The sequence below is a fragment of the Hydra vulgaris genome, chromosome 06 (assembly GCF_038396675.1).
Source record: "Hydra vulgaris chromosome 06, alternate assembly HydraT2T_AEP".
NCBI lineage: Eukaryota > Metazoa > Cnidaria > Hydrozoa > Anthoathecata > Hydridae > Hydra > Hydra vulgaris.
In genome coordinates this window covers 24,827,077-24,843,414 of record NC_088925.1, presented here as the reverse complement: position 1 = coordinate 24,843,414, position 16,338 = coordinate 24,827,077, and the positions used below count along the sequence as shown (strand labels likewise).

General features: G+C 28.0%; 1 protein-coding gene across 1 annotated transcript in view; it reads right to left on the bottom strand.

The window, feature by feature from the left end:
- The window catches only part of LOC105847844 (voltage-dependent P/Q-type calcium channel subunit alpha-1A), a 240,515-nt gene that overhangs the window by 77,955 nt on the left and 146,222 nt on the right, over positions 1-16,338 (bottom strand). Inside the window, exons 21-24 of the mRNA XM_065799676.1 lie at positions 13,861-13,967; positions 10,568-10,682; positions 1,812-1,919; positions 1,496-1,545 (exon numbers count right to left, since the gene is read on the bottom strand). Of these exons, the coding sequence (XP_065655748.1) occupies positions 1,496-1,545; positions 1,812-1,919; positions 10,568-10,682; positions 13,861-13,967 (380 nt within the window). The remainder of the gene's footprint in view (positions 1-1,495; positions 1,546-1,811; positions 1,920-10,567; positions 10,683-13,860; positions 13,968-16,338) is intronic.

The window sequence follows — 16,338 nt, the reverse complement described above, 5'->3', positions numbered from 1 at the left end:
AAATGTCATAATATCTTAAATGTTATAATAATTAATATCAATTTTTTTTATCAGTTCAAGTAAAATGAAAGTTGTATAAAATAAGAAATTTTATTTGTCTCAATACATACAATTTTTATTCACTTATTTTTAGTTAGGTAGTTAAATAAAATGGAAAGGGTGTGTTTCGTAAGCCAATCAATAGCTGATAGAACTTTTCTTTGAAGCAGTTGACACTGATAACACTGACAATTTCATTTGGTAGTGCTTTCCATAGGTGAGTGATAAGACTATTGAAAAATTTGAAATGAACAATGCAATTCTTGTCTTTTTTACAATAAAAGTGCTTGGGATGCCAGCTAACTGAGCTAATGTTATTTTTGATTTTGTATTTTTGGATAAGTTAGCGCGTAAACATTTATCAAGTAGAGATGTGAGTCCAAATTTGAGGCATCTTTCATGTAATTGAAGCGCTTCATTTTGTGGGGTACTTTTGTAGCCCAATGCTGGATGTGTTTTTTAGCATTTATCTCTTTTTTAAGGTGTGGATAACTGCAAATTTGAGTTGTGAGCGTATATAAGTGGTGTAAAGTTTTTTCATATTTTGGTGTCTCTGCTGATGAAGATGTGTTTTAAGATTCCAAGGACATTATTGACCTTGGAAGTAGCAATTTTGGCTTGATTCTTGTGCTATAGGTTGTTGGTAATTTGAGATTATTATTTTTCAGATGTTATTGACTCATGTTCCATTCTGCTGCCTACTGTTAATGTTGTGTTCATTCATTGTGTAAATGTGTGGCAAAATGTTGTATTTGTTGATGTGCATATCCTTGCATTTCTTGACATTAAGTCCATCAACAAGATTTGAGCCCATGTGACAATGTTATTAATACCAGATTGCATTTGAGATTTGTCTTCAGCAGTTTTGCTCAAAATATGAGAGTCATCTGCATACATTTTACAGATGCTTTGACTACTGACATGTTTGGGTCATTGATTATAAACAGCGTAGGACCTAGTACTGAACCTTGTAGAGTGATACTGGTAACTTATAACCAGTTGGATGAGGTATTACTGAGAAAAGCACATTGTGATCTTGAAAGAAAAGTATTAATCCAGTTAAGAACTTTACCTTTGATTCAGTTTTTGTTTTACAGGTGATTCAAGTTTTTGCAATAGTCTTCTGTGAGGGATTTTGTCAAAAAGTTTGGCAAAATCAAGAAAGAACATGTCTATAGGAAGCTTATGAGAAATGGCGTAGGTTAGTAAGTCTATGTTCTTGAGCAGATTTATGATATAGCCTTTTATTATTTTAAAATTGGAAACTTTAAAATTTTTATAAACAAAATTTAAAAAAAATGAAATAATCAAATTAGTTTTATTAACAAACAAAGAAACAAATATATTATATGTTTCATTCAACCATTTGTTTATTTCTTTCCAAGTTATAAAATGTCTTTTTATACATTTATTATAAATAAAAAAATTGCCATAAAATAGAAATAAAAAATCTTACTAGCATTCATTCTTATCTTTTGATTCATCAGTACAATACCAATAGAGTCCCTAAATTATGCAAAAAGGTTTTGAAAAGGTTATTATTAAACAAACTATAAAATTGTGTTTAAAAAAATTATCAGTGCAATATCACAAGATGTTTTTAAAAAAATATTTATACTTTTAAAAACAATAGTTTAAATGTAGAGAAAACTCTATTATATATTATATTTATTTATATATTTATAATTTTACATATTTGTAATTAACTTTTTATTTAATAAATAAATCTAATAAAAGTGAAATATAAGAACAAAGTTAAATAATATCCTTACATTAAACAATTGTACACCCATAATAGAAAAAATCAGCAAAAGTTGAGCTGTTATTATAAGGACCATGACAACATTTTTCAATGAAAAGATCATACATATAAACACAGCCTAAAATTAGAAAAAACTGTTATATGAAACAAAACCATTTGAACAAATAATTTAAACTGATTTTGTTGACTTAATTGCTTGCTTTAAATTTTATTCTCTTGTTAACTATTTTTTCAAAAAATTATTAAAATATTTTCCTAAAAATTTTTTGTCTCATTGAATCATAAATAATGCTATAAAATAATTAAATAACTTTTTAAACTTCAATATTCAAAAAATATTGAAATAAATATGTATATAAAAAAAATATAAATCTGTAATATAATAAATAAAATGAATAATATTGAAAAATATATTTAAGGACTTTTTTTAAAGGAAGTGATTTTTTTCCTACTACTCGTTGATACATCTAGATGCATAGATCCATCTGCATAAAAAATAATAAAAAGACAATTGTGTCCAACTATAAAATTTTCTGGTTGTTTTATTTTTTGTTTAGTCTTTTTTTTAACTTTTAAAAGTATCAATTTAAAAAAAAAAAGAATGTAAAAAAAGCAGACAAAAAGTAATAAATATTTTAAACTTTATATATAAAAATTTGAAAATAATTAAATTTAATTGAAGCTTAAACTTTACTACTTTAGTGGTTAATTAAAAGCATAAAAAGAAATTTTTTATCTCCTATTGAAAAAATATATTTTCAAAATTTGTTTTAAAAAAAATAAACTCTTAAATATTATAGTTTTTTTCAAAACAATTTTATAAAAATATAAAAAAAGACTATAAAAAAAGCTTATCTAAAAGAAATACAAGGGTTTGCAAAAAAAAATTTTTTGTATAGTATTTATTTATTTTTTTGTATAATATTTATATGCTCCTTGATTTTTTACTGCTCAAACTTCAGATGTAATTTTTTCCTATTCCAAGACATTGTTAAATGTACTTTAAAAGTTGGTTGTAAATGAAAAATGATGTCATTTGGCAGAAGATTTTTGATGAGGGTGCAAAAAACTCTTTTTTTAAAATTAATTTAAAGGACTAATATTAATTTATTAAGTTAAATCTGAAATTTTTTCTAGTCCATTATATATGCTTTTTAATAGCAATGTTATATTGCTTTAAAATAAAAATGAGTTTGTGTCATCTGTATACAAATAGTCATTACATTTATTAAGAAGACACCTTAATAACATTTTCCTAAATATCTACAGGCAATATCAAGCAAATATAATGGAGTTACTACATCAGCATAAACAAGTTATCTAACAATATCTAAATAGCTTATTTATATAGCCAATTTAAAAAACTGTCTATATTTCATAAAGTTTGTTAAAGAACTTCATAATTTATAGAATCAACTGTTTTTGATAAATCAATAAACACTTCAATCTGTTTGTATTTTATAACATACAGTAAAAACATTTTAACCCTTCTAATGATTCTGAAGATTTTTCCCAGTCATAAAAACCTGGAGAGCGGAAATACATCAGAATTAATGATTTCAATTCTGACTAAAATGTATTTTTAACAATGCAAAACACAATTGGATCAAATAAAAACAACGTTATTTTTCTCTGTAATTTCTTTTTTTAGACTGTCTGATTGAAAAAAAGTAAAGTGTAAAGCTAACCATATAAAGCCTTCTAGAAACAGTTATGAAAGTTTTTAGCTTTTTTTTATAAATGTAAAATATGGATCAAAATGTTCCTAACTTAAACTTTATTGTTAATATTTGCCTTTGGTGGCAAAACAATGATTCTGATGCTATTCTTACATTTTGGCGCTGTTTATGTAGAAGAATTTAATTTTTCTTTTAAATAAAAAAATTTGAATTCAATAACAACTTTAAACATATTCGATGGCAAATCTGTTGCCACTTAGTTCTTTTTAAGTTCAAAATAGAAATGATAGTTGCAAGGGCCCAAATCTGGACAGTATGGTGCAAGTAAAAGTAATTCCTATTCATTCATCTTTGTCATCATTTTCAGAGTATTGCATTTTCTTGGTCAAGAAAAATATTTTCAGAAAACAGAACACCTAACTGTAAATTGTATGATTCAGGAAAACACAAAAAAAAATTGGAAAAAAAAAAAAAATTCCAATGCCCAATGCTCTGTTCTTTTAAGAACATTGAGCCCTCTATTTTGTAGAACCCATTTTAAATTTTTAAATATATATATACAAATTTTGATGCGCCCCTTTGGCCCGCATAAAACTTGTATTTGTTTTAAAAATTATTTGAGTAAAATAATTTTAAAGTAAAACTTTCTGGGTTTTTTGCTCTGTGTACAAACTACATGCTTATACTATCTTTCAATATATAATAACTCTGCTCACACTTTCGTTTTTATAAATTTATTTTGTAAATAAAATAGTATCTAACATTGAAAAATATTTACAAAAAACGCATTTTAATTTTTACAAAGAAAATATAAGCAACTTAGTTATTGATCATTATAAAAGTTCCTTATGAAGTATGTTACAGGTTTGTGTTTGGTTATCTGGTAAATAAATTTCTATGTCATTTATGCATTGCACTTATGATAAAGTGACATTTAATTGCCCATGCCCGAAGACTGGTTTTGGCAGATATAATCCAACTTTCTTGAACATTTGCTGACTTTTGTTGATCACCATTGACCCTGTTGATCATCACTGACCCTGACTTTTGTTGATCGTCATCACAAATGATAGTTGAACTGGAAACTGATAACGATGCAGATGAAACGGTAGTGTCTGGTCGTTCAGGCATATTGCAATCTGTGGGACTAAAACAAATCTGGCTTTGTAGCTGCCAGTTGTAATTCTGCAGCCAATTAGATGCTTTTCAAGCCGATTAGATGCTTTCAATGGTAAGTCTTGTTCCATTGCAAAGTCCATTTATGAACTCATGATTCCTCAATATCATTATAATTGCGCCAACCTTTAATTTTATTTCATGCAACTGATATCCAGGTGGAGTAATGCTGTTGAGGAATTCCAGCAAAAAATGCTTTCTGTTGACATTTTCCTCACATTCAGCTTTGTCGATACTTTTGTAATTTTTTTCCACTCCAGGTAATCTCCTTAAAATCTTGTTGTTTATCACTAGAGAGATCAACGTTTTTAGAAGTTAGAATGACTGTTTCTGATAATGTATCTATCTCTTCGGGTAATATACTTTCTCCAAAGACGTCATTAATGTGATTGTGGCTAAAGCACTGATGTGGTAATTCTATTTTTCCCTGATCAATATGTTCTATTTTGCCATTGCCAATTTGCAGTAGAATTTAAGCAAATCCAGATGCGTTGGAGTGGGCTCGCATGTTTTGTGTTAATGTGAGGTTTTAAAATGACACTATAAAGATGGTCGCTTGATTGACGACTCCACGATTGATTCCTTGAATGCTTTTGGAGCTACAGGGGACTCTTGTTGAAAGTTGCCATCAAGAACGACAATTTTGCCTCCAAATGGTATTTCAGTTTTCATAATGTCACGTAACAAAGTATTCACTGCCTCTATTCCAAGTTGAGGCACCATTGACACCTCGTCCCAGATAATTGCATCAATTTGCCGGAGAAAATTGGCTTGTTTACCTTGGCTTTTGAGCAGTGACGTGTAATTAGCTGCCGTTAGAGGCACTGGCAAGTTGAATGCAGAATGCACTGTTAGTCAAAGTGGCAGCTAAGTAGCACCATACCTGACCATGAAATGGTTAGAATCTTTTTGATTTGTCCAGTGAAAATGTAGGTAATGGTTGTGTATAGGTATGTCTTGGCCAAACTGCCTGGCCCATCAATGAAGAAGCATCATTCGTCACCATTAATGCATGCAAGAACAGCATCTGCAGCTGCTTTTTGTTCTTTATTTGAGTACAGTTTAGCAGCTTTTAGCTTACATTTTTTCAATTTTTATTGTGGTTTCATAAGGCATTGGCAAAGGATATTTTAGCACTGGTATAATGGTGGTGATATCTTGTCCACAATCGAAGACAATTCATCCAATATCAGCATATGCGTATGCTTAGCTTTTTTGTTCGGACACCATTCAGTGTCTGTAATCGTCTGACATGGCAGTCTTGAATTCTTTCCAAAGCGCTGAGGCATCATTAGTTTTGCCAAAACAAATTATGTAAGCAAATAACAGTTGCATTTCTGATGGCATTTGAAGGAAAGATGCTTTTTGTAAACTGTGGCGATATTCATTGTCATCTTTCAGGTGTCTAGCTGCCTGTTCTGCATCTTTAAACCTTGGATAGGTTATTCCATTGATTGTTCATAAATCCTCAAATGATGTAGCTCCCTGAGTGTATAGTAGCATGACTGTAGGTAGTAGTGCTCTTCTTCTCTTGGACTCATCGTATACATACTTCTAATTTCTTTTGTTCGTGGTGTCCATTCCATCGATGTTCTATTGAAAAGAAAATGCTCTGGTATTTTGTAGTACAAAAACTGTTGTGAATCGATGGTGGTGCTTTGTTGGACATTAAAACAGTTTTTTGAGTGCTCATTTAATTGGAACCATGCCATTAGAGTTGTGTTTTTTGTGTTAACTCTTTTAATTGCACTGGCTTTGTTACCTGGTTGGAAACAGTTTGAAATTCTGGTAGATGTACGGCTAGGCAATAAATAGTATGTGATCATATTTTCATGGCGAAGTCAAATATTTTCATGTAGCTCCTAGCGTTAACCCTAACCCATTGTCAATGTTGTTTGCGTTCTAGTGCAAGTCGTTGTCTATGCTGTTCAGATAACCATCTTTGCTTTCCAAAGTTGACGAATAAATATAATTCTTAGCCATTATGTATTAGCTTAGCAAAAATATAGAAATCTTTGCAGAGAATACCAAATCGATTAACATCTGAAGACGCTTATATATATCTTTTGGTTTCTAGAAAGTTCTAAGGGCCAAAAGTTTAATAGTTTGAAAAGTTCTAGAAACTTTGGAAAAGTTCTAGAAACTTTGGAAAAGTTCTAGTAACTTAGAGAAGTTCTAGAAACTTTGGAAAAGTTCTAACGCGCTTGCAGTTTAAATTTGCAGACTGTTGTTATAAGCGCCCTAGCCTAAAGGTAGGAAAGATGGACAGACAACTCTGTTTTATTATATATATATATATATATATATATATATATATATATATATATATATATATATACATATATGTATATATATATATATATATATATATAGATATGTGTGTATATATATATGTGTGTGTATATATATATATATATATATATATATATATATATATATATATATATATATATATATATATATATATATCTATATATATGTACATATATATTGGGTTGGGGAATAAGTTTGTTTGGCTTTTTTCAAAGAGCTTTCTTTAAACAAAAAATAATAATTATAACAATAAATTAATAAATTATGTATTCGCAGTTACTGTCTAAAACCTCTTCCCACCTCTCAACCAATTTGCTGATGCTGCTTCACCAAACATTGCCCCATTTGGTGTTGAAGAAGTTGCTGAGCCAGTTTTTGAGGTCCTCTTCATTTTTGAAGTTAACACCTCTCATTTGATTTGACAAGGAGGGAAAAAGGTAATAATCTGTTGGCGCAAGGTCCGGAGAGTACGGTGGATGTTGAAAAACCTCCTATTTGAACTCTTGTAGAGCGGTTTTGACAACTTGTGCAACATGGGGTCTGGCGTTGTCATGGAGCAAGATGACTTTGCCTTGTCGGTCAGGTCTTTTCAGTTGCATAGCCTCATTTACGTGGCGTAGTTGGGCAATGTAAAGCTCCTTGTTGACCGTTGCGTTCCTTTCAAGCATTTTCCAGTGTATCATGCTTTCCCACTCCTTTCTTTGTTTCATATTTTCACAGGCACTATTTCTTATCTCCCGTGACAATTCGGTACAAAAAGCGCTGTTTATGGCTGCGTGTTGCTTGATGGTGCGCAAGGTGTTGAGCAGAGATTTGAAGACAATTTTCTTTGTTGACTTCGTTAAGCTTGTGAGGCACCCAGACTCTGAGCTTTTTGGCAAATCCCATTGAGTGAAGATGATTAAGGATTGTATTATGACCACAGTTCATTTTTTCAGCCAATTCACAACTTGTTTGGCAACCATCTTCCTTCAAAAGTGCCTTAAGATGCTCCTCATTGAACTCTATGGGTTGTTCGCTGCGAGGTAAGTCTTCAAGGTCAAAGTCACCATTTTTTAACTTTGCAAGCCATTTCTGTGCTACGCGCTCACCTATGACACCTCCATACATGTTGCATATGTCACGAGCAGCTTCAGCTGCTTTTCGACCGCGATGAAAAGCATAGAAAAGTAGGTGTTGAAAATACTGATTTTTGCCACCTGGGTATTCCATTTCTAAGGAAAATAGGAAAAACTAAAAATATTCAAAAAAAAAATAACACAGTTCTGTAGAGCAGAAAAGACACTGTCTAATGAATCAAACATTTTGTCAACAACAAGCAATTCCTTTAAATAATTCTCTTTGAAAAAAACCGAACGAACTTATTCGCCAACCCAATATATATGTATACACACACACACACTGTTAGACATCTTTGTTTTGTTTTTAAAAAAAAAATTGGCAAAACTCACATTTAGAAATAGTAAGTTTTATGCTTTATTAAGCGCACTAGCCACTGTGCTATGGCTGCTCAAATATTAGGGTGTCTGTGGTTTGTCAACCAAATATATATTGGAGTGTCTGCAGTTTGTCACCAGGCACCATATAACTGATACAAAAAAGTGACAAAATTGAGTAATTTCTTCAGTTGTGCGGCATACAATAAAAATTTCTGCAAGCACCAAGCTTTATAAGGATCTTCAATAAGAAATGTTTATTAGAGTAAAAAATAAACTAAAAGCTGTTTAAAGACTTGTTTTAATCCTAATACTGTTATCCATCTGAACGGTTATTCATTTATCAAACTAATTATATTTGTGCAAGACTTTATTTGTCTTACACAAATTTAATCAATTAAAAATAAAATACATTAAAAAAGATCAATAAAAGAAAATATAAAAAGAAAAAATCAAAAGAAAATATCTTTTTTTTAAGTATAATAAAAATATCACTACTATCATTAATAATAATAATAGCTCTATTATTTTTAATAATAATATTTAAAAACTTTGGCATATAAAATTCGCCAAATGGTCACAAACAAGCAGTGAATGCCTTAGGGAAGGAATGAAGTGCATTAGAATAAAGGAGAATTATTGTCCGAACAAAGCATATTTTGACAGTTGTCAAAACAAAAATAAAGAATAATAGAGAAATATTTAAAAATAAATAAGACAGACAATGCATCTAAACAGTACTAACAATAATAATAAACAATAAATTGTTTTATAAACACTAATATGAACGAAGATATACAAAAAATATATCACCAAACAAAAACTAATAGAACAAAAAATTGATTACAAAATTAAAAAAATATGCATACACAAATGTAAGGCCTCGGAATGGAAAAACATTAATGCTGATGTGTAAAACATAATTTGTGTAGTGATAAAGTAATAAACATCTCCTTAGAGTCGCGTTTATTATTACTGATGTTTCGATGAGGATCAGCACTTATAACTAGTTTATCCGATCAGACAAACGCCATCACCACTTATGCTTTACCCCACAACTTATGTCTTTTCCATATTGCAGTAAAAATGGAAACACTACAAATAGCAAAAACCCAACCATACCCAAATTTGTAAAACACTAATATTTTTTGATGATATGATATGATTTTGATGATATAATTTTGTTAACCAATTTAAAGTGTAAGAAAATGAACAACCCACGCAACTTAAAGTCATCACCAAAAATCAAGTAATAGATAATAGAAGAATAGAATAAAAAAAAAAAAAAAATTTTCTCTGCAAAAATGTAAAGATTTAAACCTGTAGTAAAGGATATAAGAAACTTTCTGAATAATAATAAAAGATAAAAACTGTGCATATTAAATTAAAACAAAGCTGAGCAAAGAATATAAGATAATATAGCTAAAAAATTCCTTGATAATAGTAGTAATATGCAAACCAGCGGATAAATAATATATTAAAAATACTGTATTAAGACAAAATAAATACTGTAATAAGACTAGATAAATTTTAGCCAAATGGGTGGTTAATAAAATTTTTTTTGGGTAATATTACAATGATATAAGGCATGGTTTAAAAATGATTTAAAAAGCAGGAAAAATATTGTTTAGAGGTAAAGTTTTCTCTATGGTCTAAATCAAAGTAAGTTTGAGACCATAGCAAAATCAAAACTTCAAAAAGTAGAGTTTTCTCTACGGTCCGAATTAAATGTAATTTTGAGACCATAATAACAGCGATACAAAAAACTGCATCAACAAATAAGAGCATAACTAAATCGAAGTAAATAGCTCTATTATTTTTAATAATAATACCTCTATTATTTTTAATAATAATACCTCTATTATTTTTAATAATAATAGCTCTATTATTTTTAATAATAATACCTCTATTATTTTTAATAATAATAGCTCTATTATTTTTAATAATAATAGCTCTATTATTTTTAATAATAATAGCTCTATTATTTTTAATAATAATAGCTCTATTATTTTTAATAATAATAGCTCTATTATTTTTAATAATAATAGAGCTATTATTATTAAAAATAATAGATTTTCTTTTAATAATAGATCTATAAATTTTAAGATCTATTTAGATAGTGGTTAGTTATAAATGATAAAAATTAAAATTAAAAAACTTACTTTTAGTTTTGGAACTTTATTTATTACTTTCAATGGTCGTAATACTCGTAAAATACGCAGAACTTTAACAATGTTTGATTTAACCATAACTGGTTTTCCTGATTTTTGGTTTGCACTAAATAATAATACTAATAACTTTTATACTTTTTTTATGGCACAATAACATTGTATTGCAACCTTTATATTTAAAATCTGCATTTAAGTTAGTATTAAACAGATATTAGGTTGGGTGAATAAAAATGAGCTATTGGTTTTACTCAGTAATTGGTCAGCTTTACGTGAATAAAAAATTCAGCAATTTTGCTTCAGTTTTTATTCGCGTAAAGCTGAGCAATTACTGAGTAAATTGGTTAACTTTACGTGAATAAAAAATTTGAGCAAATTTGCGAAAGTTTTTATTCACGTAAAGCTGACCAATTACTGAGTAAAAGCAATTGTTCCTTTTTATTCACCTGGCCTAATATCTGTTTGATACTAACTTAAATGCAGATTTTAAATTTAAAGGTTGTTTATTTGAAAACCTTGAGCTTTGAAAATATATAATCTACTGTAGTAAACTTCACAGTATTCAATAAACTATAATAAACAATTACTCAGTTCTTTCAAACTGTCTCTAAGAGCACTAAAATTTTTTTAAAATTAAACTAAAAAATTTGATGTAAGATTTCTGCATGTATGGCATGTCAAAGGCAATGTGTTGCAACATCCAGAAAATGACTGCTAGCATTGCAGGATTGTCTTGAAGAAACTGCTCTCTGTGCTCATTTATTACATTACCCATGACTATGGAACTGATCAAACAGCTAATATTATGATGGGAGAAAAAAGATATTTAATCTTGTTTTTCTCATTGCTTTCTTCCATTGAAATAGGCATAGAAACAGCAGACAGATACATGATCATGTTGCTTTTGCTATACTATCAGTATTGCAAAAGGAAGTCCACATCTATTTTTAAACAAAGTATACAGCTCTGATAAACATCTCACACAGCAAATATGTGGTTCCCATGTCTTGTGCTAATGCCAACAGCACAGTCAAAGTACAGCTTGCAGAACTTTGTTTGTTTGCTAGGGCTTGTTGATACTTCTTCAATGTATATTCACCACATATATAATAATTATAAACCATAATAATGCAATAATGATTAGGTAGCAAAATAAAATTCCTAAAAATTTGTTATACTATCTAAAAGGAAAAGTACATAAGACAATGCGTAAAACAAGCAGTTACGTGAATAAATTGTATATACACAAAATAACAATACAATCCATATGACCTGCCTTAAAAAAGAAATCGCAGTTTTTCAAAAAAGCGGTGGGTAATGGACATAAACTGACTTAAGATATGAAATCAGCACTGTCAAATTAGTATTAAAAAAATATTGGCTTTCATGAATTTTTCTAAAATATAAAACCTGTTATACAGTGTTACTATATATCACTTAATATTACACTAAAATTATTATATCTATTACACTTATACACTTTACACTTCACACTATATATTTATACTATATACTTAATATAATACTAAAACTATTATATCTATTATATATTATAACTATTAAAAATGTTGAAATTAATAGTGTTAGTAGTGCCCAATCATGCGTTTTGACACAGAACTGAGGACAGCCATTAAAAGATAATTTAAATCTTTTAGCAGATTTTTATAAGGAAGTATAAGAAATTTACATATATATATAATATATATGTAATAACTAAATAAACAAATATATACAAATATATATATGTAATAACAGTATGTTGCTTAAAACTACACAAATATAAAAATTCCATTTGTATAGCATTTCAAACAAACATCTGTAAGTATATAATATCTGTATAATATAAGAAAAAAAAAATAAAGTTTTTAGCTATCGACGGTATAAGTATGAATGAAAAAAAAATTGCCTCACATATTTTTTATATTAACTGCAGCTGAACTTTTTCAAGCGGATTACTCTATAAATAAGTGCAATTAAATTGCCTCATATTATTATTCATATATGTTATAAGCGCAACTATATTGCATAATTATTTTTCATATATGTTATACACGCAATTATATTCCATAATTATTATTCATATATGTTATAGGCAATTGTAAAAAAATCCACATATGTAACTTTACGTACAGAATCGTGTGTAATAAATGTACAGTATAAAAAAACTTACTAGGTAGGGGTAGTGTTATGGTTTGCGGCAGTTATGGTAGGAATGCCACAGGTGACATTGTAAAAATTGTAGGGTTTTCTTTTTTAGGCAAAGGCTATGAGAAATAAACTATGACTTAAAACTCCCCTGCCTCAGGGCTTTTGGCAGAGTAAAGGCTAGAGATAACATTTTGAAAAAAAATACTCATCTTGGGCAGATGTTAACTGCAGCTAGCAAGCCTTGTAGAACGCTTCTTAAACAAAGACTTTAGGGATTAGCAGAATAGCTTTATTTTACTATCTTTGCACCTCTTGTTTATCTGGTGGCTGGTGTAAATACAAACCTGTGTTACATTGTTTTCTGCCTTGGATGATGAATGTTAGGCCTTGATTTAGGATAAATTTTTATTGAACACTCACTGCGTTTTAGTGCTAATATAGAAATAATAGATATGGAAATATAAGAGAAAAATAAAAGTAAATTTAGTTTAGTCGACTACTTAAAGCAACCAGAATAGTATTTTTGATATAAACAATCATTTAAAAGACTAGCTTTTTGTGTTCTTTTCAAAATCATGTAAAAAATCTTTGTCAAATATGAACCCAGTCAAAAGTAAATTTTACTCAATGACCACTTTTGTTCAAACACAACGCATAATTTATAAATAATTTTTTTTAGACTATCTATTTATATAGTTATGTTTTTAAAGTTTTTATTCATAATCTCTTTAAAATAAAACTCAGTAGTTGTATCATTGATGCTTTTTATGCTAGTTACCAACCTCGGCATTCTGTAAACACAATGCAATATTGGTGTTGTTACTATTTTTAGAAACAATCTGCCCAGTTTTGTATTACCTTAAACAACAATTCTCATATTTGAAGTGAAAGCTGTAAATCTATAAGGAAAAAAATCAGAAAGTGTAGAACTTGCTAAATATTTATCAATTCCATATACAAATCTTAAAACTATGACTTCCCATCATAATAGAATTGCTGCATTCATCAGGATAAATTAATAAGTTTCTTGGTATTTCTAATCTTAAATTAGCATCGAAGAATTGTAGTAAATTTAATCAAAAAATTACTCGATTAATTATTATTGTTATTGATGTTTTTTATATATACATTAATCTTACCTTAAAACAATAGAGGTAATAGAACAAGTCACAACAAACATATCAACACAATTCCAAGCATCACGAAAAAATGCACCAGGATGTAGGATTAGACCATAGTTTATTATCTGAATTAAAAAAAACAACATTATCTCAATATTCTAAATGCAAATTTGAACCAGAGCATTCTATGATTTAATTCTAAATATAAAAATAGTTAATAGTTAAATCATTTTTTTTCCTAATTAATAGTTGGTTAATAATTTAAATCAATAAAGTAACCATACTTTTTTATTTAACGAAATAAAACTTTGAAAAATTAGGTTCTTGGCGAACTCTGCTTGAGTTGAAGTTTATGGCCCATTGAAATTAGACATTTTATACTTGTCAATAAACGGAACTTTGTGAAACAATGTTATAAAACAAAGTCTGCTCAAATGACTCAACAAGGATTATATACTAAAATTCAATGGCAGGCCTTGTTACGAGATTTCATTGCGTAGCGAAAACGCGTAACGCATTTCTAAGTTACTCAACTCATCATATATATTTTGCATCGTTAGAAGTTATATTTCGTCACTCGCGTCTTTTCAAGTACCGCATTTTAATTAAGGTTATTTTATTAACGTGTTAAAAATCATACAAACAGTTTGTTTTTTTCTCACTATAACAAAAGTTACAAATAAAATCTAAGTTCTTATATAAAAAATTATTTTTATTATTTTTTTCAAATATGAACTAAATTTTACTTTGAAAAAAATATTTTTTTCATGAAACGTAAAATAATGTTTGTTTATTTTCTTATGATTTTTATGTTTATTTTCTTATGATTTTGGTTTTTGGTTATTTTATTAACTGTTAATAAATTTTTTCTTATTTAATATATGAACTCATTTTAATGTTTTTAAACAAGAAAGAGTTTTTTTTTTTGTTTATCAGTTACCGATAACATATTCATGATCATAATTTATTTTTATAAATTAAACAAACGTCATTAAAACTTTACCTTATTGAATTAACAATAAACAAAATATCTTATTAATAAAATATTTACATCAAAATAAATCGTGCATTTTTTAAACTATTATGACTAAAAATAAATTTTATATTTAAAAGAAATTTATATATTTAATTCCTTAAGATAAAACTTAAAACACCTAATTTTTTTAACTAATTTTTAACAACAACAAAAAAATTATTTAACAAACTGTTTCTTAAACAAAAAATCTATTAGTTTACAATTGCGGTTAAATACTTACGACTTTATTTCTTCTGAATAAACGTCACGTTAACGACAATCAAAAGATAATTTAAATATTCTAAAAGATATAAGTTTTTGCGTAGCGCAAAACTGCTGAACGCGTAGGCAAATCGCCTTTTCGCAAGCAAAATGCGAGCTGCGTAGCGCTTCTTAACAAGGCCTGCAATGGGGTCATAAACTTGACTAAAGTAACTATACTATTTTTAAACAAGATTTATAAATAAAATATAATTATTGTAAAGGCAACATTTATAGCATTATACTTTTATTCTTTTAGATTTTTTATTTTAAACTTTGTTGAATAAAAAAAAAAAAAATCTAAAAGCAAACTCTTTTAGATTTTTTTGCATGTTTTTAATATCAAATGCATAAAAATATATAAATAAATAATTTTAATTAAACTCTTAGTCCTAATTTTTATAAGTAGTCAACCAAAAGAACATTTTGTCCACATTTTGTGTTTTTTCTGTTTATTATCAATAAATATTCAACAACCAATGGAGTATGCATCCAATAAATCTAGTCTCAACAATGATGCAACTTTTAAAAAAATTTTAAAAATTAGTCTGACATTCTGGCAGAAAGTCTTTACAAATTAAATTTTAAAACTTGATTTTCTCGGAAACACAAAAAATGGCCTCTTGATTCTCGGCTGATGATATCTCACTTGATTAAAAGAGCAGAAGATTTTCTTTTTATGTTTTTAGGCTGAAAAAATGTCTTTCAAATAAATGGTTATAATTTGTATATTATTATTACCAATAATATAAAAATACAAGAAATATAAAATAAGGAGGATTGTTATGCCTAATACTAGCCATTTAACTCTTGTTATAAATGGTTTGACTTATTTGTAAATATTACTATATACTATGATTATAACCTGAAAAACAATTACATTTTGATTATAAACTTTTTCTAAAAATAACTTAGTTACTGTCTGTATAATAATTGTATTTTATCTCGAATACAATTATTGTTTTAAAGCTGTTAATATTATTTTAAATTAAAATTATATTTGAATAAAACTAAAAATTATATTTGAATAAAACTAAAAATGAGAAGATCTAAAAAAAGCTCCAATTTTAAAAGTCATTTATTTGTGACACTTTACTAGTTAAGTGTCCCTAAAGTGACCTTTATGGACACTTAAATACTTTTTAGAGTCCAGAATTTCTAAAAGTGTATAGCTTATGAACTAGAAGAGTGAAAAAAATTCGGACATTTAGGGTATATTA